We start from the raw sequence: 26,533 nt of genomic DNA, 5'->3' as shown, positions 1-26,533 counted from the left end.
ATTACCCTCATCTACACGTCTGGTCATCTCCTCAAAAAATTTAATCAAACTTGTTACACATGCCCTCCATCTGATGAAGCCATGCTGACCATCACTGATCACTTGCCTCTTCAAATGGAGATAGATTCTCTCCTTCAGAATTTTCTTCAATAGTTTCCCTACCACTGACATGAGACTCACTGGTCTGTAGTTTCCTGGCTTATATCTACAACCTCCATAACTGAAAAAAAAAAAGCTAAATGGCTTAAATTATGAGGACAGTTTACATCATCTATGCTTATATTCTCTTGAATATAGAATGCTGTGATCTAATTGAAGTGTTTAAAATAATCAATAGCATAGAGAGAAACCCTGACTAGGCACTTCAGAGTAAGAATAAAGGGTAAGCCATTCAGGACTGAGATGAGGAATAACTTCTTCATTCAGAGTTGTGAACCTGTGGAATTCTCTACCACAGAAAGCTGTTGGGGCCAGTTTGTTAAATATGTTCAAGAGGGAACTGGACGTGGCCCTTGTGGCTAAAGGGATCAAGGGGCATGGAGCGAAAGTGGGAGTGGGATACTGAAAGTGCATGATCAGCCATGATCATATTGAATGGTGGTGCAGACTCTAAGGGCTGAAATGGTCTACTCCTACACCTAGTTTCTACGTTTCTAACCCAATAAACAGAAGTGGTGTCAAGAATAATTTCTTCATACAAAAGGTAGTGGAACTCTATTCCCAAGAAACTGTTGGTTTTGAAATTTTCAAGCCTCAAGTGTTATATTTGGATGATGTAAGGATATGGAGGGTTCTGGAATCAGATGTGGTCAGATACACATCAGTCACGATCTAACTGAACGACAATGTACCCATGCTCCGACACGGCAACAAAACGACATTTCTTTAGAAATACAATTCTGCCTCAGTTTCAACTCAAAATGTTACTTTTATAAACAGAATAAATGGTCAATATCAATATGAAGCAGATAGCTAATACATTATATTAAATCTTTAAAAACCCTTAATAAATTAAATATATTTCTATACCTCTCAGCATCACTGTCCTCCATGTGGGTCACTAAAAAAAAACACAAGTTATCAGTTCATTATTAACAGGTCACTAAGTTGATTAAATCATTAAATGAGGCACGCTGCATCACCAACCCAGCCAGCACATTTAAGGTGGAATATCTCTGACTCTTCATTTACAGGACATAGTGACTAAACCAAATTTCCCCCTAATGGTAGAGATGTTTAGAACAATAGAAGAGTTATGGTGCAGAAAGAGGCCATTCAGCCTATTGCATCTGTGCCGACCAAAAATGAGGGGAAAAGAAAGGCTGCTCATTTCAATCCCAGTCTCCACCACCTGGTGCAGGTTACTGCACTTCAGATGCAGATCCAGGTACCTTTTAAATGGGTTGAGCATTTCAGATTCCACCACCAGCTTAGGCAGCGAATTCCAGACACCCACCACTCTTTGGGTGAAAAAATGTGCTCTCTAATACATGCACATGCACATGCAGAAAATGCAGATGTATGGGATTGGGGGTGATCTAGGAAATTGGATCAGGAATTGGCTAGCGGATAGGAAACAGAGGGTGGTGGTTGATAGTAAATATTCATCATGGAGTGCGGTTACAAGTGGTGTACCTCAGGGATCTGTTTTGGGGCCACTGCTGTTTGTAATATTTATTAATGATCTGGATGAGGGTATAGTTGGGTGGATTAGCAAATTTGCTGATGACACCAAAGTCGGTGGTGTGGTAGACAGTGAGGAAGGGTGTCGTAGTTTGCAGGAAGACTTAGACAGGTTGCAAAGTTGGGCCGAGAGGTGGCGGATGGAGTTTAATGCGGAGAAGTGTGAGGTAATTCACTTTGGTAGGAATAACAGATGTGTTGAGTATAGGGCTAACGGGAGGACTTTGAATAGTGTGGAGGAGCAGAGGGATCTAGGTGTATGTGTGCATAGATCCCTGAAAGTTGGGAATCAAGTAGATAAGGTTGTTAAGAAGGCATATGGTGTCTTGGCGTTTATTGGTAGGGGGATTGAATTTAGGAGTCGTAGCGTTATGTTGCAACTGTACACAACTCTGGTGCGGCCGCACTTGGAGTACTGTGTGCAGTTCTGGTCCCCACATTACAGGAAGGATGTGGAGGCTTTGGAGAGGGTGCAGAGGAGGTTTACCAGGATGTTGCCTGGTATGGAGGGGAGATCCTATGAGGAGAGGCTGAGGGATTTGGGATTGTTTTCGCTGGAAAGGCGGCGGCTAAGAGGGGATCTTATTGAAACATATAAGATGATTAGAGGTTTAGATAGGGTGGATAGTGATAGCCTTTTTCCTCTGATGGAGAAATCCAGCACGAGGGGGCATGGCTTTAAATTGAGGGGGGGTAGTTATAGAACCGATGTCAGGGGTAGGTTCTTTACCCAGAGGGTGGTGAGGGATTGGAATGCCCTGCCAGCATCAGTAGTAAATGCGCCTAGTTTGGGGGCGTTTAAGAGATCCGTAGATAGGTTCATGGACGAAAAGAAATTGGTTTAGGTTGGAGGGTCACAGTTTTTTTTTAAACTGGTCGGTGCAACATCGTGGGCCGAAGGGCCTGTTCTGCGCTGTAATGTTCTATGTTCTATGTTAATCCCTCCGCTAATCAACTGTCTACACTGTTTTGGTTCCTCATAATTTTGTACACCACAATTAGGTCACCCCCTTAGCCTTTGTTCCAAGGAAGACAACCCGAGCCTCCTAATCTCTCATCATAACTGCAATTTTCAAGCCCTGGCAACATTCTTGCAAATCTCCTCTGCACTTTCTCCACAGCAATTATGCCCTTCATTTAATGTGGTGACTAGAATGTAGCGAAAATTCCAGCTGTGGCCTGACCAGCATTTTGTACAGTTCCATCATTATATCCCTGCTTTTGTATTCAATACCTCACCCAATAATGGAAAGTATTCCATACGCTTTCTTGACCACCTTGTCCACTGGTCCTACTACCTTCAAGAATCTGTAGGTATGCACTTATAAGGTCTCTCACTTTCTCAACCCCTCTCAATATCTTTCCATTTATTGAGTATATCCATGCTTTATTTGCCCTCCCCAAATACATTACCTCTCATTTTTCCGGACTAAATTCCATTTGCTGCTTCTCTGCTTACTCAAACCATTCTGGAGTTGACGGCTATCCTTTTCACTATCGACTACACAGCCATTTTTTGTGTCATCTGCAAATTTCACAATCATGCCACACACATTTAACTCCAAATCATTGATATACACAATAAACAACAAGGGCCTCAACACTGAGCCCTGTGGAAGACCACTGAAAGTGTTTTTTCATTCCCAAAAACATCCATTGACCATTACCTTTTGTTTCCTGTCACTGAGCCAATTTTGGATCCAACCTGCCATCTTCCCCTGTATCCGATGAAAGCTCACTTTTCTGACCGGTCTGCTTTGTGGGACCTTGTTAAATGCCTTAATGAAATTCATGCAGAGAACATCCACTCCACTACCCTCATCAATTCTCCTTGTTATGTCCTCAAAAAATTCTATTAAATTAGTAAAATATGATCTTCCCCTAACAAAACCATGCTGACAAGCCCTGATCAATCCATGTCTTTCTAAGTGATAGAATTCTGAGAGAAGGATAAACTTTCTATTAATTTACCTACTACTGAAGTCAGGCTGACTGGCCTATAGTTTTCTGGCCTATCCCTCACACACTCTATAAATAATGGTACAACGTTCGTAGACCTCCAATCATCTGGTACCTCACCTGTATCTACTAAGGATTGGAAAATGATCCTCAGAACATCCACTATTTTCTTCCTGGCTTCCTTCAACAGCCTGAGATACAATCCATCCGGCCCTGGTGATTTATCCACCTTCAAGGATGCCAGTCCCTCCAGTACTTCCTATGCTTATTGTATCTAATATTTCACACTCCTCCTCTAATTAGAATGTGAGAATCATCCCTTTCCTTAGTGAAAACAGAGACAAAGTATTCATTGACAGCAGTTTTAAAAACAGCCTGCAGTGAAATAACTGAAGGGAGAGGCTTCTTTCTACAACAACTTTCATTTATCAAACACCTTTAACATAATAAAAGTATTAATTACATTCCTAAGGCGCTTCACAGGAGCATTATATTTTTAAAACAGTACAACATTGAGCTACACAAGGAGATATTCTGGTCATTCAGATGACCAAAAGATTGATCAAAGAGATGGATTTTAAGAAGTGTCTTAAAGGATGAAAGCGAGGTAAAGAGACTGAGGGTATAGAGAGGGAATCCCAGAGCTTGTGGCCGAGGCAACTGAAGGTCACTTAAGCAGAATAACGATATAGAATGCACGAGGCCAGAATTAGAGGTGTGGAGATATCTCAGAGGGTTGAGGTGAAGAGGACATTTTTTTTAAACTTTATTTTTTCATGGGATGCAGCAGCACTGGTAAGGCCAGCATTTCTTGCCCATCCTTATTGTCCTTGACCAGAATGCCTTACTGGGCCATTTTAGAGGGCAGATCAGAGTCAATCATATTGCTGTAGACCTGGAATCACAGGTAGGCCAGACCAGGTATAGATGACAGATTTCCAATCCCAAGGAAATCTGTACCAGATGGGTTTTTAATGACAACAGTTTCATGGTCACCATTAGAGAGACGAGCTTTCCAATTCCTGATTTTGCTAATTAATTTGAAATCCACCAGCTGTCTATGTGCCCAGGGCGCTAACCTCAGTTTCTGAATTACTGGTCAGTGACATTATCACTATGCCACCCTCTCCCCCCTACTGAAGCAGGGAGGCAAAAAAAAAAATCAATCACCATTCAATAGGTAAAAAAACACTCAACGATCAATCACTTGCACATTAGCTTCATTTTATCAACAAACACAAAACTGAATTTGAATATTAAAATCACAAGCTCCATTGTCTGTATCTATAACTCATTTTTAGTTAATCAACTGTAATTATAGCCATACCTGGATTCCAAATTAAACAAGTGGCTCTAAGCTAATAGAATGGGCAATATAGATCTAATTTTACAAGAGCAAAATACTGCTGAAGCAAAAACAAAATGTTGAAGAGTCACAAGGACTCAAAACATTATCTCTGTTTCTCTTTCCACAGATGTTGCTCGATCTAAGTTTTTCCAGCATTTTCTGCTTTTATTTCAGATTTCCAGTATCTGCAGTATTTTATTTTTACTACAGAAAATATTGGAAAAACTCAGGTCAGGTAGCATCTTTTGAGAGAGAAAGGGTTAAAGTTTCAAGTCAATGACCTTTCATGAGGGCTGGATAAACATTAGAATTACAATTGGTTTTAAGAAGACCAAGTGGGAAAGGGTAGAGAATTAAAAAGAGATCCATGATAGGGTGGAAGACAGTCAAAATTAAATGACAGAGTTAATCATACAGGGCCAAAGTGACAAATAAGTTTCGAAACAAGATCGAGAAGACAGATTAGACTCACTGAGGTTTACAGCATGGAAACAGGCCCTTCGGCCCAACATGTCCATGCCGCCCTTTTTTTAAAAAAAAAAGCCCTAAGCTAATCCCACTTGCCCGCATTTGGCCCATATCCCTCTATACCCATCTTACCCATGTAACTATCTAAATGCTTTATAAAAGATAAAATTGTACCCACCTCTACTACTACCTCTGGCAGCTTGTTCCAGGCACTCACCACCCTGTGTGTGAAAAGATTGCCCCTCTGGACACTTTTGTATCTCTCCCCTCTCACCTTAAACCTATGCCCTCTAGTTTTAGACTCCCCTACCTTTGGGAAAAGATATTGACTATCTACCTTGTCTATGCCCCTCATTCTTTTATATACCTCTATAAGGTCACCCCTCAGCCTCCTACGCTCCAGAGAAAAAAGTCCCAGTCTATCTAGTCTCTCCTTATAACTCAATTCATCAAGTCCCTGTAGCATCCTAGTAGATCTTTTCTGCACTCTCTCTAGTTTAATAATATCCTTTCTATAATAGGGTGACCTGAATTGCACACAGAATTCCAAGTGTGGCCTTACCAATGTCTTGTACAACTTCAACAAGATGTCCCAACTCCTGTATTCAATGTTCTGACCGATGATCCAAGCATGCCGAATGCCTTCTTCACCGCTCTGTCCACCTGTGACTCCACTGTCAAGGAGCTATGAGCATGTACCCAGAGATCTCTTTGTTCTGTAACTCTCCCCAATGCCCTACCATTAACTGAGTAAGTTCAATCTACCAAAATGCATCACCTCGCATCTGCATTAAACTCCATCTGCCATTCGTCAGCCCACTGGCCCAATTGATCAAGATCCCGTTGCAATTGGAGATAACTTTCTTCACTGTCCACTATCCCACCAATCTTGGTGTCATCTGCAAACTTACTAACCATGCCCCCCATATTCTCATCCAAATCATTAATGTAAATGACAAATAACAGTGGGCCCAGCACTGATCCCTGAGGCACACCGCTGGTCAAAGGCCTCCAGTTTGAAAAACAACACTCTACAACCACCTTCAACTTTGTATCCATTTAGAGACCTCAACCTGGGTCCCGTGAGATTTAACTTTATGCAACAACTTACCATGCGGTACCTTGTCAAAGGCCTTGCTAAAGTCCATGTAGACAACATTAACAGCACTGCCCTCATCAACCTTCAAAAAGCTCAATTAAATTTGTGAGACATGATTTTCCAGTCACAAAGCCACGCTGACTGTCCCTAATCAGTCCTTGCATCTTTAAATGCCTGTAGATCCTGTCTCTCAAAATACCTTCCAACAATTTACCCACCACAGATGTGAGGCTCACTGGCCTGTAGTTCCCAGGCCTTTCCCTGCAGCCCTTTTAAAACAAAGGCACAACATCTGCCACTCTCCAATCTTCAGGCACCTCACCCGTGTCTATCGATGATTCAAATATCTCGGCTCAGGGACCCGCAATTTCCTCCCTTGCCTCCCAAAACGTCCTGGCATATACTTCATCAGGTCCTGGGGATTTATCTACCTTGATGCGCTTTAAGACTTCCAGCACCTCCTTCTCTGTAATATGTACACTCCTCAAGGCATCACTATTGATTTCCCCAAGTTCCCTAACATCCACGCTTTTCTCAACAGTAAATACTGATGAGAAATATTCATTTAGGATCTCACCCATCTCTTGTGGATTCGCACATAGATGACCTTGTTCATCCTTAAGAGGCGCTACTCTCTCCCTTGCTACTCTTTTGCCCTTTATGTATTGGTACAAAGAACAAAGAAAATTACAGCACAGGAACAGGCCCTTCGGCCCTCCAAGCCTGCAACGGCCATGCTGGCTGACTTAACTAAAACCCCCTACGTTTCCGGGGACCATATCCCTCTATTCCCATCTCATTCATGTACTTGTCAAGACGCCCCTTAAAAGTCACTACCGTATCCGCTTCCACTTCCATACCCGGCAACGAGTTCCAGGCACCCACCACTCTCTGTGTAAAAAATCTGCCTCGTACATCTCTTTTAAAACTTGTCCCTCGCACCTTAAACCTATGCCCCCTAGTAATTGACTCTTCCATCCTGGGAAAAAGCTTCTGACTATCCGCTCTGTCCATGTCTCTCATAATCTTGTAGACTTCCATAAGGTCTCCCCTCAACCTCCGTCGCTCCAGTGAGAACAAACCAAGTTTCTCCAACCTCTCCTCTCCGCAGACTAGATGGTAGGACAGCTGAGCAACAGTGGCGGATTTTTAAGGAGATTTTTCTCAGTACTCAGCAAAAATATATTCCTGTGATAAAAAAGGAATGTAAGAAAAGGGATAACCAGCCGTGGATAACTAAGGAAATAAAGGAGAGTATTAAATTAAAAATTGATGCGTACAGAGTGGCCAAAACTAGTGGGGAATTAGAAGATTGGGAAAGCTTTAAAAAACAACAAAGAGCTACGAAGAAAGCGATAAAGAAAGGAAAGATAGATTATGAAACTAAACTAGCGGAAAATATAAAAACTGATAGTAAAAGTTTTTACAAATATAGAAAAAGGAAAAGAGTAGCTAAAGTAAATGTTGGACCCTCAGAAGACGAAAAGGGGGATTTAATAATGGGAAACGAGGAAATGGCTGAGGCCTTAAACAAGTTTTTTGTGTCATTCTTCACGGTAGAGGACACAAATAGCTTACCGAAAATTGATGGTCGTGGGACTGTAGGGGGTGACGTCCTTAAAACCATTACTAAAGAGGTAGTGCTTGGTAGGCTAATGGGACTAAAGGTAGACAAGTCCCTGGGCCCGGATGGAATGCATCCCAGGGTACTGAAAGAAATGGCAGAAGTAACAGCGGATGCGTTGGTTGTAATTTATCAAAATTCGCTGGACTCTGGGGAAGTGCCGGCTGATTGGAAAACAGCTAATGTGACGCCACTGTTTAAAAAAAAAAGAGGTAGACAAAAGGCGGGTAACTACAGGCCGGTTAGCTTAACGTCTGTAGTTGGGAAATTGCTGGAATCCACCATTAAAGAAGAAATAGCAGGACACCTGGAAAAAAATGGTTCGATCAAGCAGACGCAGCATGGATTCATGAAGGGAAAGTCGTGTTTGATGAATTTACTGGATTTTTATGAAGATGTAACGAGTGCGGTTGACAGAGGGGAACCGGTGGATGTGGTGTTTTTGGATTTCCAGAAGGCGTTCGATAAGGTGCCTCACAAAAGGTTGCTGCAGAAGATTAGGGTACACGGAGTTGGGGGTAAAGTGTTAGCGTGAATTGAGGATTGGCTATTTAACAGGAAGCAGAGAGTTGGAATAAATGGGTGCTTTTCTGGTTGGCAGTTGGTGACTAGTGGCGTGCCGCACGGATCGGTGCTGGGGCCTCAACTGTTTACCATATACATAGACGATCTGGAGGAGGGGACCGAGTGTAGGGTAACAAAGTTTGTGGATACAAAGATGAGTGGGAAAGTGAATTGCGTGGAGGATGCGGAAAGTCTGCAGAGAGAGTTGGATAGGCTAAGTGAGTGGGCGAGGAACTGGCAGATGGAGTATAACGTTGACAAGTGTGAGGTTATCCACTTTGGAAGGAATAATAGTAAGATGGACTATTATTTAAATGGTGAAAAATTACAACATGCTACTGTGCAGAGGGACCTGGGGGTCCTTGTGCATGAATCGCAAAAACTCAGTTTGCAGGTACAGCAGGTGATCAAGAAGGCAAATGGAATGTTGGCCTTTATCGCGAGGGGGATAGAGTATAAAAGCAGGGAGGTTTTGCTGCAATTGTACAAGGCACTGGTGAGGCTGCAACTGGAGTAGTGTGTGCAATTTTGGTCCCCTTATTTGCGGAAGGATGCATTGGCCTTGGAGGGAGTACAGAGAAGGTTCACCAGGTTGATACCGGAGATGAGGGGGTTAGCTTATGAGGAGAGATTGAGTAGATTGGGCCTGTACTCGTTGGAGTTTAGAAGGCTGAGGGGAGATCTTATAGAGACATATAAGATAATGAAGGGGCTCAACAGGGTAGAGGCAGAGAGATTCTTTCCACTTCGAAAAGAAACAAGAACTAGAGGACACAGCCTCAAAATAAGGGGGAGTCAGTTTAGGACAGAGTTGAGGAGGAACTTCTTCTCTCAGAGGGTAGTGAATCTCTGGAATTCTCTGCCCATTGAAGCAGTGGAGGCTCCCTCGTCAAATATGTTTAAGTCACGGGTAGATAGATTTCTGATCAATAAGGGAATTAAGGGTTATGGGGAGCGGGCAGGTAAGTGAAACTAAACCACTATCAGATCAGCCATGATCTTATTGAATGGCGGGGCAGGCTCGAGGGGCTAGATGGCCTACTCCTGCTCCTATTTCTTATAGCTAATGCCCTCCATACCAGGCAACATCCTGGTAAATCTTTTCTGTACCTTCTCCAAAGCCTCCATCCTTCTGGCAGTGTGGCGACCAGAATTGAACACTATATTCCAAGTGTGGCATCACTAAGGTTCTATAAAGCGTCAACATGACTTGCCAATTTTTAAACTCAATACCCCGGCTGATGAAGGCAAGCATGCCATATGCCTTCTTGACTATCTTCTCCACCTGCATTGCCACTTTCAGTGACCTGTGTACCTGTACACCCAGATCCCTTTGCCTATCAATACTCTTCAGGGTTCTGCCATTTACTGTATATTTCCTATCTGTATTAGACCTTCCAAAATGCATTACCTCACATTTGTCCAGATTAAACTCCATCTGCCATCTCTCCGCCCAAGTCTCCAACTGATCTATATCCTGCTGTATCCTCTGATGGTCCTCATCGCTATCCGCAAATCCACCAACCTTTGTGTCATCCGCAAACTTACTAATCAATCCAGTTACATTTTCCTCCAAATCATTTATATATATATTACAAACAGCAAAGGTCCCAGCACTGATCCCTGAGGAACACCACTTGTCACAGCCCTCCATTCAGAAACACACCCTTCCACTGCTACCCTCTGTCTTCTTTGACCGAGCCAGTTCTGTATCCACCTTGCCAGCTCGCTTCTGATCCCATGTGACTTCACCTTCTGCACCAGAAGCTCTTTGGATTCTCCTTTGCCTCATCTGCCAAAGCAATCTCGTGTCCACTTTTTGCCCTCCTGATTTCTCTCTTAATTCTACTCCTACACCCCCATACTCTTCAAGAGATTCACTTGATCCCAGCTGCCTATGCATGTCATGTGCCTCTTTCTTCTTCTTGACCAGGGCCTCAATATCCCGAGTCATCCAGGGTTCCCGACTTCTGCCAGCCTTGCCCTTCACTCTGAGAGGAATGTGTTTATCCTGGACCCTGGTTAACACACTTTTCAAAGCATGTCACTTACCAGACGTCCCTTAGCCTTCCCACAGACTCCCCCAATTAACTTTTGAAAGTTCTTGCCTGATACCATCAAAATTGGCCTTGCCCCAATTTAGAATTTTAACTTTTGGGACAGACCTATTATTCTCCATAGCTACCTTAAAACTAACAGATTAAAGAACAACTGTCATCAGAAGCAAAAAATGAGAGAAAAACAAGGATAACACTGAAACATTCAAAAAGGAACAAATTGTGAACAGGGATTAACAGACTGAAATTGTTGACCTCAGTCTAGAAGACTGCGAAGTGCTGAATTCAAAGAGGAGGTGCTGTTCCTCAAGCTTATCTTGAGTTTCATTGAACATTGCATTCGGCCACATACCGAGAGGCCAGCATGAGAGCAAGGAAGAGAATTAAAAAGATAGGTGACTGTTAGCTCAGTGTCATACTTGCAGACTTTAATGGAGGCGTTTCATAAAGCAGTCATACAATCTGTGCTTGGCTTCTCCAATATGGAACAAACCACGTTACAAGCAGACAAATTAAGTCCCCAGGGATCTGTTCTGGGACCCTTGCTGTTTGTCATTTTCATAAATGACCTGGATGAGGAAGTGGAGGGATAGGTTGGTAAGTTTGCTGACGACACCAAGGTAGGTGGTGTTGTGGATAGTTTGGAGGGATGTCAGAAGTTGCAGCGAGACATAGATAGAATGCAAGACTGGGCGGAGAAGTGGCAGATGGACTTCAACCCGGATAAGTGTGTAGTGATCCATTTTGGCAGATCCAATGGGATGAAGCAGCAGTATAATATGAAGGGTACCATTCTTAGCAGTGTAGAGGATCAGAAGGACCTTGGGGTCCGGGTCCATAGGACTCTTAAATCGGCCTCGCAGGTGGAGGATGCGGTCAAGAAGGCGTACGGCGTACTAGCCTTCATTAATCGAGGGATTGAGTTTAGGAGTCGGGAGATAATGCTGCAGCTTTATAGGACCCTGGTTAGACCCCACTTGGAGTACTGCGCGCAGTTCTGGTCACCTCATTACAGGAAAGATGTTGAAGCCATTGAAAGGGTGCAGAGGAGATTTACAAGGATGTTGCCTGGATTGGGGGGCATGCCTTATGAGGATAGGTTGAGGGAGCTTGGTCTCTTCTCCCTGGAGAGACGAAGGATGAGAGGTGACCTGATAGAGGTTTACAAGATGTTGAGAGGTCTGGATAGGGTAGACTCTCAGAGGCTATTTCCAAGGGCTGAAATGGTTGCTACGAGAGGACACAGGTTTAAGGTGCTGGGGGGTAGGTACAGAGGAGATGTCAGGGGTAAGTTTTTCACTCAGAGGGTGGTGGGTGAGTGGAATCGGCTGACGTCGGTGGTGGTGGAGGCAAACTCGTTGGGGTCTTTTAAGAGACTTCTGGATGAGTACATGGGATTTAATGGGATTGAGGGCTATAGATAGGCCTAGAGGTAGGGATTTGATCGGCGCAACTTGTGGGCCGAAGGGCCTGTTTGTGCTGTGGCTTTCTATTTAATTTCTATTCTATTTAATACACTAAATGGAACATTGCAAAAATCAGTTTCACCTGGATTGAGCCCTGCTTCCATTGTCTCCCCTATTGTCCATTTCTTTGACCTGGAGTCTTCTGCTGACGCAGAAAACTGTGTCTCCCACCTTTCAGCATTCTCATTTCACTTGGAACCCTTCACATTGGGCATTTCAATCCCGACTCATTTCACACGATAATTACACCTGCTGACAAGGGAGGTGCTGATAAACAAATCTTTACCTTGCAGAGGCCGAATGTCAATCTCCTGATACCTCCTCCTGGACCATGATTCCCCACCCCATATCAAGTCTTTTTCCAGACTGTCGATTTAATCTGCTCTGAAGGTTATCTTCTCATTGTCTCGAATCACATAGTCACCCAATCATAATGCTTCGACATTCATCCCAAGAACTACAAACCTGTCCACTCATTTCTCTGGTTCTGTGCTTGCTGAGATGTTTTATAAAGGTTCAGCAATAACTTCCATGCTTTTGTACTCTATGCTGTTATTTATAAAGTCCAGAATCTCGTATCCTATTTAATTGCTTTCTGAATCTGCGCTGCTATCTTCAACAGTTTGTGCACAAATATCACTTGGTTTCTGCAGCCCCTTTAGAATTGTGCGTTTTAAAATATCGCCACTTCTTGTATCCGTAGTACTTTACACTTTTTTGCATTAACCGTCAGAGATAAGTGACCACAATGTGATATAATTTTACATTATGTTTGAAAGTGAGGAAGTTGAATCAAGGAAATTATGAAGGCATGAGGGACAATTTGGCGGAGGTGGATTGGGAAAATGCATTAAAAGGTGTGACTGCGAATAGATAGGCAATGGATAGTCTTCAAAGGACTATTACACAGCTTACAGCACCAAAACATTAATTCAAGGTGCAAAACTCAAAAAAAAAGTCAAATGTGGCTGAAAAAGGAAGTTAACGATTGTACAAGATTAAAAGAAAAGGCTTATAAAGTTGCCAGAAATAGCAGTGAACCTGAGGATTAGAAGGTTTTTAGAATACAGCAAAGGAAGATCAAGAAATTGATAAAGAAAGGGAGGACAGAATATGGATGCAATCCAACAAAAAAAAACAAAAATGGACTGTAAAAACTGTCGGTAAAGAGGAAGCATTTAGACAAATGCAGATCCATTACAGGCAGTCAGGAGGATTCAAAATGGGGATTAGAAAAATGGCAGAGAACCGAAATGATTACTTTGTAAGATAGAGGAAATCTCTCAGATTCCTCTCCCAGATGTAGAGATCCAAGAGGCTAGGGAGAATGCGAGTTGAAGGAAATTAGGATGCTTTGGTGATCATCTTCCAAAATTCTATAGATTCTGGAATGGTTCCTGAAGGTTGACAAGGAGCAAATGTCACCCCACTCTATATGGGAGAGAGAGAGAAAACGGGGAATGACGGACCTGTTAGACTTGTGTCTAGTAGGGAAAATGCTAGAATCCATTATAAAGGAGGTAATAAATTGACATTTGGACAATCATGGCCTGATTGGGCACAGTCAGCATTGATTTATGAATGGGGAATCATTTTATCAAACTTGTTTGCGTTTTTTTGAAAATGTTGCTAACAAAACTGATAAAGGAGTGTTGATGGACGTGGTGCATTTGGATTTTCAGAAGGCTTTTGATAAAGCCCCTCCACAGGAGGTTGATTAGCAAAATAAAACACTTTGGGTTGGAGGCAATATATGAATCAAGGATTGACTAACTGGCAGAAATAAATGGATTATTCACACATTGGCAGATTCTGACTAGTGAGCTACTGCATGGATGAGTACTTGGGGCCCCAGCTGTTCACAATATAGGTAATTGATTTGGCTGTGGTGACCAAATGTAATATTTTCAAATTCATGGATGATACAAAGCTGGGTGGGAATGTATGTTGTGAGGAAGATTTTATTTATTGTCATATATATTGGGATACAATGAAAAGTATTGTTTCTTGCAGACTATACAGATAAAACATACCCTTCATAGAATACATAGGGAAGAAGGGAAGGAGAGGGTGCAGAATACAGAGTTACAGTCATAGCTAGGGTGTAGAGAAAGATCAGCTTAATATATGGTATGTCCTTGCAAAATTCTGATGCAGCATGGAAGAAGCTGTTCGAGTTGGTTGGTACATGATCTCAGACCTTTGTATCTTTCCCCTGACAGGAGGTGGTGGAAGAGAGTATGTCCGGGGTGCGTGGGGTTCTTGATTTTGCTGGCTGCTTTGCCAAGGCAGCAGGAAGTGTAGATGGAGTCAATGGATGTAAAGCAGTTACAGGAGGAATTGGACAGACTTAGCGAATGGGCAAGAACATGGCAGATGGAATATAATGTGAAAAACTGGGTGGTAATCCACTTTGGTAGAAGGAACGGATGTGCAGAGTATTTCCTAAATGGTATTACTTAAAGGAATAGCCAGGTTACATGCAGGCAAGATGTCTGCCTTGGTCACAGAATCCAGAACCAGGAAGCACATTTTCAAAATAAGGGTGAAGCCACTTGGGAAGAGGAGAAATTTATCTACAGAGGGTAATAAATCTTTGGAATTCACTGCCAAGAGAGCCATGGAAGCTCAGCCATTGAGAAGGTGGAGACTAATAGATTTCTGATTAACAATAAAGTAATGGGCTTGGGGAAAGTGTGGGTAAAAGGCATTGAAGAGTCCGATCAGCCATGATCGTATTGAATGGTGGAACAAACCCAATGGGCTGAATGGCCTACTCCTATTGCTGTGTTTGTCTGCCACTGGTCTGTTCATTCCACCAGCCTATGTCCTCAAAGTTGATCACCATTTTCCTCACTGTTCACAATACTGTGCCACCTGCAAACTTTGAATTTCTGTCCCACACGCCTAAGTTTCAGTCATTAAAATGTCAAGGAAAGCAATATTCTAAGTATCAATGCCTGGGGAAGCCCACTGTATACCTTGTTACAGTCATGTCATGCTTGCAAGGATATTGGATTCCTAACTTTCAAGATACAGATTTGACTTTAAGTGGTCAAAATGCTGCCCAAGATGGCCCCCATTGTCAGGTGATCTTCTGTGATTTCTGCACGAAGGATTAATTCATGTCTGAACATGCTTCCAGAAAGTTCTTAAAATGTAATTGGCCATGTTGGACTGCCCTCCCTTGAATAGACATTCACAATGTGAAACTACTTGTGAATTTACAGCTTGTATTGACTGGATATTTAGCTTGACTGAAAACCAACAGCTCCCCCAGAAAATGTCTGAGTGTTCAACCCTTGACAAAGAAAGATGCAGAGGAACCCAGTTTATCACAAGCAGATATGAAGAGCCACCATTAAAACCTCACTGTGTAGTAATGGTTTATAACTCCAAAACAGTTAATTGGACAATTGAGGTATTGAACATTTGGCCGAGTGTCAGGCAAGGTTACATGACTGAAACCAACTTTTTTTAAGTTTATTGATTAGTCACTAGCAAAGCTTACATTAACACTGCAATGAAATTACTGTGAAATTCCTCGAGTTGCCACATTCCGGCACCTGTTCGGGTCAATGCACCTATCCACAAGTGTTTTTACTCCACAACCCATGAGGGGCATGACACCTTGGAAACCAAGAAGAAAACAGGGTTCATTCTCCAGCCAGAAGGAACCATGCCTCATACCAACACCCACCCTGTGAGACAGAGGCTAATTTGTCTTTATCTGCAACATTCATTCCACAGAAATTCACCTAAAGATATTTTCAGCCTCCATTTATCTTTAAAGAACCAAAAAAAAATCATCAGGCCTGAACACCTCCAACCCTAAAAGACTGTTTATCTACATGATTTACTTGTATTTTTTTTGCTAGCAAACAAAATACATCCTTTGTCTCTAGTGTCTGAGTGGATAAGGGATAGTGTGTTTAGTTGCATCTACATTTCAGGTTGTTGTGTGAATAAAAGTTATCCTTTCTTTTGATTTAAAAAGTTATCCGAAAGACTGCGTCACGTTTATGACCAAAACTCAACACAAAATGTAAAACACTCCCTTTAAACACACATCTTGCTGTAGACACCCAAGAGGTGAGGAAAAGGAAAAAGTTATCCTACCCTGCTTCCTGTTCATAACAACCCTCCATTTCAAAAAACCATTCACCTCTGTGATCCCTATTACTCAGCCAACTTCTGATCCATGTTGCCACTTTCCTTTCTATTTCATCAGCTCCATCTTTGTGGACAAGTCTATTACATGGCAATTTATCCAAAGCTTTTTTTAAGTCTATGTACATCACAACAACCCATTACCCTCCCCATAGTATCCAATAACTTCCCCACAACTGTTAGAAGGCTGACTGACCGAGTTTCCTAGTTATCCGTCTCATTTTTCTTGATAATGGTACAAGAGCGACCCTCCAGCACTATTATTGTATCCCTTGAAGACTAAAGATTGTAACTAATGTTTTGATTTCGAATTTTGCTTCCATCAACAACTTTGGATACATTCCATCTGGAGCAGATGGAAAGATTCACCATCTTTCTTATCTGCCAAATGTTTCCAGTATTTTCCATTTTCATACAAGGTGACACTGTTCTATTAAATAAAACACAAGGTCCCTACCTCGGAGTTCAGGCCAGATTTTGTTCTTCCAGGTATCAATACACACAACAATAATCAGGCCGAATGCAATGAGGAATACCAGCCGAAACGGAGCTAGTGCCAGAAACCTGTCAGGGAAAAGAAATGAAAATGTAAGCAACTTTCAGAACTGTAATCAGTTCCTGAACACCAGACCACCATTGCATTTCTGTAGCACAGCCCACTTGTGGAGTGGCATCTCAACTGGACATTGAGCACAGGAAGGAAAAGTATGAAAATACAGAAAGGTCCTGAAAATTTTCAGGGAAGGAGTTTATCATGACAGGGAAAATTCAAGTTGTAATGAATTAGTTAGCAACTTTCAACATCACAATTTAGGTTGACAGTCGGCAGCTGATGTTCCCACATCAACCTGACCACCAATTTGATTAACACCCAGAACAAGGTATGTCAACAGATCAAAGGAGTTATAAAGGAACAGATTAAAGGATCAGTCTACATTATCCCACTAATTGGGCTCCAGTAATTAAGGTTTAGTCAAGGGAAGTAACTCCAATTATCCACGACATACCATATAGAGATATTTCCCCAGTGACAGCACGATAATACTTGCTCTTACATAGTGACTTAAAACTAAACTAGGGTCTGAATAAGGGACCCTGAGCCAGGAAAGATAAAAGGACCAAAAGATCAGAGAGATTTTGAGGATGCTTTTAACAATTATGGTGTCACAGGGGTTAGCACTGCTGCCTCACAGCGCCACGGGCCTGGGTTTGATTCCTGCTTGGGTCACTGTCTGTGCGGAGTCTGCACGTTCTGCCTGTGTGGGTTTCCTCCAGGTGCTCCGGTTTCCTCCCACAGTCCGAAAGACGTGCTGGTTAAGTGCATTGGCCATGCACCTCATGGGATAAAGGGGGAGGTGGCTAGATGGGTGGAGAACTGGCTTGGTCACAGAAGACAGAGGGTGGTAGTGGAAGGGTCTTTTTCCGGCTGGAGGCCTGTGACTAGTGGTGTTCCGCAGGGCTCTGTATTGGGACCTCTGCTGTTTGTGATTTATATAAATGATCTGGAAGAAGGTGTAACTGGGGTGATCAGTAAGTTTGCGGACGACACAAAATTGGCAGGACTTGCAGATAGTGAGGAGCATTGTCAGAAGCTACAGAAGGATATAGATAGGCTGGAAATTTGGGCAAAGAAATGGCAGATGGAGTTCAATCTGGATAAATGCGAAGTGATGCATTTTGGTAGAAATAATGTAGGGAGGAGCTATACGATAAATGGCAGAACCATAAAGGGTGTAGATACGCAGAGGGACCTGGGTGTGCAAGTCCACAGATCCTTGAAAGTGACCTCACAGGTGGAGAAGGTGGTGAAGAAGGCATATGGCATGCTTGCCTTTATAGGACGGGGCATAGAGTATAAAAGTTGGGGTCTGATGTTGCAGATGTATAGAATGTTGGTTCGGCCGCATCTGGAATACTGCGTCCAGTTCTGGTCGCCACACTACCAAAAGGACGTGGAGGCTTTGGAGAGAGTACAGAGGAGGTTTACCAGGATGTTACCTGGTATGGAGGGGCTTAGTTATGAGGAGAGATTGGGTAAACTGGGGTTGTTCTCCCTGGAAAGACGGAGGATGAGGGGAGACTTAATAGAGGTGTATAAAATTATGAAAGGCATAGATAGGGTGAACGGTGGGAAGCTTTTCCCCAGGTCGGTGGTGACGTTCACGAGGGGTCATAGATTCAAGGTGAAGGGGGGGGGAGGTTTAACACAGATATCAGACGGACATATTTTACACAGAGGGTGGTGGGGGCCTGGAATGCGCTGCCAGGCAAGGTGGTGGAGGCGGACACACTGGGAACGTTTAAGACTTATCTAGACAGCCATATGAATGGAGTGGGAATGGAGGGATACAAAAGAATGGTCTAGTTTGGACCAGGGAGCGGCGCGGGCTTGGAGGGCCGAAGGGCCTGTTCCTGTGCTGTATTGTTCTTTGTTCGTTCTTTAATTCTCCCTCAGTATACCCAAACAGGTGGTGGAGTGTGGCGACTAGGGGATTTTCACGGTAACTTCATTGCAGTGTTAATGTAAGCCTACTTGTGACACTAATAAATGAGCTTTAAACAATTAGGGAAAGGTGGAAAGACAAAGTAATTTAAAAAGGGAAGAACCAAGGTGCTGTAATGATAGGGACACTTTTGCTGCACAAATAGCCACAGATAGAGGAATGGAGAGTTCAGACAAAAAGATAGGATTGAAATTAATTTCAGGGATATGATTTGAAGATGGGGATTTTAAAATGGAGACATTTTGGATGGAAAGTGAAGGTCAGTAAAGTTTGAGGTGATAGATGAGTAAAACATTTTGTAAAAATGAAAACAGTAGCATCTGGAAAGCATCAATTGTGTGTGGGGGTGGGGGGGGGGGGGGGGGGGTGGTGAGTGAGTCTTTCAGGTTGATGATCCGTCATCAATCTATGTCTTTATTTATAATGATGTGGAGATGCCGGCGTTGGACTGGGGTAAACACAGTAAGAAGTTTAACAACACCAGGTTAAAGTCCAACAGGTTTATTTGGTAGCAAAAGCCACACAAGCTTTTGGAGCTCTAAGCCCCTTCTTCAGGTGAGTAGGAATTCTGTTCACAAACAGAGCTTATAAAGACACAGACTCAATTTGTAAATTGAGTCTGTGTCTTTATAAGCTCTGTTTGTGAACAGAATTCCCACTCACCTGAAGAAGGGGCTTAGAGCTCCGAAAGCTTGTGTGGCTTTTGCTACCAAATAAACCTGTTGGACTTTAACCTGGTGTTGTTAAACTTCTTACTTTATTTATAATGTCAGGATAGAACATAGAACAGTACAGCACAGAACAGGCCCTTCGGCCCACGATGTTGTGCCGAGCCTCATCTGAAACCAAGATCAAGCTATCCCACTCCCTATCATCCTGGTGTGCTCCATGTGCCTATCCAATAACCGCTTAAATGTTCCTAAAGTGTCTGACTCCACTATCACTGCAGGCAGTCCATTCCACACCCCAACCACACTCTGCGTAAAGAACCTACCTCTGATATCCTTCCTATATCTCCCACCATGAACCCTATAGTTATGCCCCCTTGTAATAGCTCCATCCACCCGAGGAAATAGTCTTTGAATGTTCACTCTATCTATCCCCTTCATCATTTTATAAACCTCTATTAAGTCTCCCCTCAACCTTCTCCGCTCCAGAGAGGACAGCCCGAGCTCTCTCAACCTTTCCTCATAAGACCTACCCTCCAAACCAGGCAGCATCCTGGTAAATCTCCTTTGCACTCTTTCCAGCGCTTCTACATCCTTCTTATAATGAGGTGACCAGAACTGCACACAATATTCCAAATGTGGTCTCACCAAGGTCCTGTACAGTTGCAGCATAACCCCACGGCTCTTAAACTCCAACCCCCTGTTAATAAAAGCTAACACACTATAGGCCTTCTTCACAGCTCTATCCACTTGAGTGGCAACCTTCAGAGATCTGTGGATATGGACCCCAAGATCTCTCTGTTCCTCCAGTCTTCAGAACCCTACCTTTGACCCTGTAATCCACATTTAAATTTGTCCGACCAAAATGATTCACCTCACATTTATCAGGGTTAAACTCCATCTGCCATTTTTCAGCCCAGCTTTGCATCCTATCTATGTCTCTTTGCAGCCTACAACAGCCCTCCACCTCATCCACTACTCCACCAATCTTGGTGTCATCAGCAAATTTACTGATCCACCCTTCAGCCCCCTCCTCTACGTCATTAATAAAAATCACAAATAGCAGAGGACCAAGCACTGATCCCTGTGGCATACCGCTAGCAACCTGCATCCAGTCCGAAAATTTTCCATCCACTACCACCCTCTGTCTTCGATCAGATAGCCAGTTACCTATCCAATCGGCCAACTTTCCCTCTATCCCACACCTCCTTACTTTCATCATAAGCCGACCATGGGGGACCTTATCAAACGCCTTACTAAAATCCATGTATATGACATCAACTGCCCTACTTTCATCAACACACTTAATTACCTCCTCAAAAAATTCTATCAAATTTGTGAGGCACGACTTACCCTTCACGAATCCGTGCTGACTATCCCTGATTAATCCGCATCTTTCTAAATGGTCGTAAATCCCATCCCTAAGGACCTTTTCCATCAACTTACCAACCACTGAAGTAAGACTAACCGGCCTATAATTATCAGGGTCATTTCTATTCCCTTTCTTAAACAGAGGAACAACATTCGCCACTCTCCAGTCCTCTGGCACCATCCCCGTGGATAGTGAGGATCAAAGCCAAAGGCTCTGCAATCTCATCCTTTGCCTCCCAAAGAATCCTAGGGTATATTTCATCAGGCCCAGGGGACTTATCAACCTTGAGTTTATTCAAAACTGCTAGTACATCCTCCCTCCGAACATCTACTTCCTCCAGCCTATTAGCCTGTAACACCTTCTCTTCTTCAAAAACATGGCCCTTCTCCTTGGTGAACACTGAAGAAAAGTATTCATTCATCACCTCGCCTATCTCTACTGACTCCATACACAAGTTCCCACTACTGTCCTTGACCGGCCCTAACCCCACCCTGGTCATTCTTTTATCCCTCACATCAGAGTAAAAAGTCTTGGGGTTTTCCTTGATCCGACCCGCCAAGGACTTCTCATGTCCCCTCCTAGCTCTCCTAAGCCCCTTTTTCAGCTCATTCCTTGCTAACTTGTAACCCTCAATCGAGCCATCTGAACCTTGTTTCCTCATCCCTACATAAGCTTCTCTGTTCCTTTTTGCAAGACATTCCACCTCTTTTGTGAACCATGGTTCCCTCACTCGGCCATTTCCTCCCTGCCTGACAGGGACATACCTATCAAGGACACCCAGTATTTGTTCCTTGAAAAAGTTCCACTTTTCATTTGTGCCTTTCCCTGACAGTTTCTGTTCCCATCTTATGCCCCCTTATTCTTGCCTAATCGCATCATAATTACCTCTTCCTCCAATTATAAACCTTGCCACGCCGTACGGCCCTATCCCTCTCCATTGCAATAACAAAAGACACCGAATTGTGGTCACTATCTCCAAAGTGTTCTCCCACAACCAAATTTAACACTTGGCCCGGTTCATTTCCCAGTACCAAATCCAATGTGGCCCTACCTCTTGTCGGCCTATCCAAATATTGTGTCAGGAAACCCTTCTGCACACACTGCATAAAAACTGCCCCATCCGAACTATTTGACCTACAAAGGTTCCAATCAATATTTGGAAGGTTAAAGTCCCCCATGACAACTACCCTGTGACCCCCACACATATCCATAATCTGCTTAGCAATTTCTTCCTCCACATCTCTATTACTATTTGGGGGCCTATAGTAAACTCCTAACAACGTGACCGCTCCTTTCCTATTTCTAACCTCAGCCCATATTACCTCAGTATGCAGATCCCCCTCGAAGTGCCTTTCCGCAGCTGTTAAACTATCCTTGATTAACAATGCTACTCCTCCACCTCTTTTACCAGCTTCCCTACACTTACTGAAACATCTATACCCCGGAATGTCCAACAACCATTCCTGTCCTTGTTCTACCCATGTCTCCGTAATGGCCACAACATGGTAGTCCCAAGTACCAATCCACGCCCCAAGTTCATCTACCTTGTTCCGGATGCTCCTTGCATTGAAGTGGACACACTTCAACCCACCTTCCTGTCGACTGGCACCCACCCTTGACCTTGATACCTTCCCCAATACCTCACTACCCTCAACACTGACTTCCAGACTACAACTCCTTTTCCCAAGGATCCTGTATGTTTTTAAACTACTTTCTTAAACTATCATGCCACTTTCAATGACACTGGTCTTTAGTGCTGCACACACTTCAAAATTGTATTATTAGTTTATATTGTCTCTCCTCATTATTCCTATCAAAATGAATCATTACACATTTCACTGCACTAAATTTCATCTGTCAACCTCACAATACCTTTTGTAATATTCATCTTTTTTTCTTTCGCAGGATGTTGGTATTAGCTAGACAAGCACTTTTATGTTCATCCCCAACTGCCCTCAAGAAAGTGATAGTGAACTGCCTTTTTGAACTGCTGTGTGGCCATTTTCCATTTTGAAGTTGGCTGATCCACCATCGTAGCAGGTCGGATCTCAAACAATTATGAGGTGGAATACAGGAAAGAGATAGAAAATCTGTGAAATAGTGCAACAACAATAATCTTTCCATCAATGTCAGTATAAAGGAGATGGTCATCGACTTCAGGAAGTGTAGTGGAGAACATGCCCCTGTCTACATCAAAGGTAGTGAAGTGAAAATGGTCGAGAGCTACAAGTTTCTCGGTGTCCAGATCACCAACAACCTGCCCTGGTCCCTCCTGCTGATGCTATAGTTGAGAAAGCCCCACCAATGCTTCTTTCTCAGGCGGCTTCAGAAATTCTGCATGTTCACTACGACTCTCACCAACTTTTACAGATGCCCCATAGAAAGCATTCTGTCTGGTTGTATCACAGCTTGGTGTGGCTCCTGCTCTGACCAAGACTGCAAGAAACTACAAAGGGTTGTGAACATAGCCCAGTCCATCATGCAAACCAGCCTCCCATCTATTGACTCCATCTACACTTCCCAGTGCCCTAGAAAAGCAGCCAGCTTAATCAAGGACCCAACGCACCCCAGACTCTTCTGCAGGAAAAAGAAACAAAAGTCTGAGATCATGTCCCAACCAACTCAAGACTAGCTTCTTCCCTGCTGCCATCAGACTTTTGAATGGACCTACCATATGTTTTAGCTGATCTTTCCCTATACCCTAGCTATGATTGTAACACTACATTCTGCACTCCTTTCCATGAATGGTATGTTTTGTCTCTATAGTGAGCAAGAAACAATATTTTTCACTGTATCCCAATACACGTGACAATAATAAATCAAATAATTATTTAAGATTTAAATGTAGGAAGGAAAATAAAGTAGGTTATAGATGGATCAAATAGTTGATAGTGAAGAAGAAAGCTATAGCCTGCAGAAAGATATCAACAGACTGGCCAGAGAAGTGGCAAATGGAAGTGTGCAATAACGCACTTGGGAAGGACAAACAAGGGAACAATAAACAATGGGATTCTAAACGTACAGGAACAGATGAACCTGGAGTTAGGCCACAGTTCGAGTACTGCCTGCAGCAGTACAAAAGGAACCGACAGCTTAAAATCGGAAATAACAGAAAATGCTCGAAATACTCAGATGAAGCGTCTCAAAGGTTATTGACCTGAAACGTTAACTCACTTTCTCTGCAGAAATGCTACCTGACCTGAGTATTAAGTGCTGGTGGCAGTATTGTCGGGGAACGGGAAAATCCAAATCAACAGTGCAGGCCCCGAGCCAGCAGAGCCGCCCCCCCAACTCCGGCTCTGGGGCCCGGCTGGCCTGAGCAGTCTCACCCCGGGCTCCCTCTTACCAGAAGCCGGTGTTGGCGCCCAGGTACAGGAGCAGGCTGTGCAGCGGCCTCTCCCAAACCAACACGCTCTGCCAATAAGTTAACACCGGCTCGTAATGTCCCAGGACGCGGAGTAGCTGCCGCTGCCGGAGCTGATGCTCGGGCTGCGAAGGCGGTTGGCGGTCCACAGGGCCGGCTCTCTCTGTCCCCGCATCCATCTTGGTGACTGTCCGGACGCTGACTATTAATCAATAACCTAAATATGGATCAGATCATTTCGTCACGTCCGTAAACACAGATGAAGAAAGTTGTAAATACACATGCGCCTCGGCCGTACTCGGCGATGAGCAGCTGCTCTATTCGGATTATCGAGACAGCATCAGCTGCACAATTCCCGATTAGCCGACTCCAAATGTGCGCATGCGCTCGGCTGTTGGGTTGCGCGCGCACGTGCCAGTTTATTGGGTTGCGCGCGCACGCGCCAGGTTGTTGAGTTACGCGCGCATGCGCCAGTCGGTTGGGTTGCGCGCGCATGCTCGGTACCGTTGGCGGGAGGAGCGACGGCGATGCCTCGGGAAATTATAACGTTGCAACTGGGCCAGTGCGGCAATCAAAGTAAGGCAACGGCTGGGCACCGGGATAGATAGATAGATAGATAGGGCGGGCGACTGGAGTCTAACACTTGGTTGTTGGACTGTTTATGCTGTCTTTCCATTGCACGGTACAGGAGGTGGTGTGGGCCTGACCCGACACACAGACCTGGAGATGCGGCCGCTGGGCTCAGGCTGTCACTCCTTCGCCTCAGCCCGACTGTTGTTGCTGGAGGGAAGGGCCCAGTGTAGAGACAGCTTCGAACCCAGCCCGGCAGGGTCTCCAGTAACTGCACCCCGGCTTTGTGAGCACCTTCGGTGCAACAGCTTTCCTGGACATGGTGCAGACTGTCACTTCAACAGCAGTCTGCACTTGGAAAGCGGATTTAGGTTAGAATTCTAAAGAAGAGTGGTAACCTATTACACACCTTAATTCTTTCTTTCTCCACCAATACTATCAAACCTGCTGAGTTATTAGGATAGATCTTATTTAGGAGAGAAACATTATGTTTCACAGGATTAAAACAAAAGATTGGTCAATGTTATTGGATTTGGAAAATAACCTGAAATGAAGCGAAGGAGGTAGAGGGACAGAAAAAATAGCCAGTTTAAGGCACATCCATAACTGGACCATATATAAGAGCCTGTAGTCTGGAATGGAAGAGGAGTAAGAGTCTCGAGGTGACAAATGCCTGAAAATATTTTCACGGTAGAGCAGTCATCCATTTGTGGTGGTTATGCTCATGTTCAAACAGAATTTTGGATTTGGGAACACAGCCTGTCAAGTCTGCTCTGCCATGTAATATGATCAAGGCTACGATTAAGCTTCAAATCCACTTTTCTTGCCATCTCATATCACTAAGCCTTAAATATATTCAATGGTAGCTTATCCCAACCTCTTGGGAGAGAATTCCAAGGATAGCCATTTGAGTGAAGAAATTTTATCTTCATCTATCACGTGGTAGGTTGTTGTATAAGGTTAAATCTCATGGGATCCAGGGTGAGGTAGCTAAATGGATACAAAACTGGCTTGATGACAGATGGTTGAAGAGGGTTGTTTTTCAATTGGAGACCTCTGACCAGCGGTGTGCCTCAGGGATCGGTGCTGGGTCCACTGTTATTTGTCATTTATATTAATGATTTGGATGAGAATATAGGAGGCATAGTTAGTAAGTTTGCAGATGACACCAAGATTGGTGGCATAGTGGACAGTGAAGAAAGTTATCTCGGATTGCAACGGGATCTTGATTAATTGGGCCAGTGCACTGATGAATGGCAGATGGAGTTTAATTTAGATGAATGCGAGGTGATACATTTTGGTAGATTGAACCAGGGCAGGTTTACTCAGTCAATGGTAAGGTGTTGGGGAGAGTTACAGAACAAAGAGATCAAGGGGTACATGTTCGTAGCTCCTTGAAAGTGGAGTCACAGGTGGACAGAGTGATGAAGAAGGCATTCAGCATGCTTGGTTTCATTGGTCAGAACATTGAATACAGGAGTTGGGACGTCTTGTTGAAGTTGTACAAGACATTGGTAAGGCCACACTTGGAATACTGTGTGCAATTCTGGTCACCCTATTATAGAAAGGATATTATTAAACTAGAAAGAGTACAGAAGAGATTTACTAGGATGCTAC

General features: G+C 43.6%; 1 protein-coding gene across 1 annotated transcript; it reads right to left on the bottom strand.

Annotated features, from left to right (window-relative positions):
• Positions 1 to 1,029: 1,029 nt before the first annotated feature.
• Positions 1,030 to 24,707, bottom strand: LOC144489662 (reticulophagy regulator 3-like; the record flags this gene model as incomplete). The annotated part of the gene is made up of 3 exons (XM_078207521.1): positions 24,329 to 24,707; positions 16,896 to 17,002; positions 1,030 to 1,060 (listed from the first exon to the last, which is right to left on the bottom strand). Coding segments are annotated over exons 1-3 (335 nt in total), but the record flags the coding sequence as incomplete, so codon positions are not given.
• Between the last annotated feature and the right edge of the window lie 1,826 nt (positions 24,708 to 26,533).

Source organism: Mustelus asterias, unplaced genomic scaffold (assembly GCF_964213995.1).
Source record: "Mustelus asterias unplaced genomic scaffold, sMusAst1.hap1.1 HAP1_SCAFFOLD_2415, whole genome shotgun sequence".
NCBI classification, from domain to species: Eukaryota; Metazoa; Chordata; class Chondrichthyes; order Carcharhiniformes; family Triakidae; genus Mustelus; species Mustelus asterias.
This window is presented reverse-complemented; position numbering and strand designations above follow the sequence as displayed.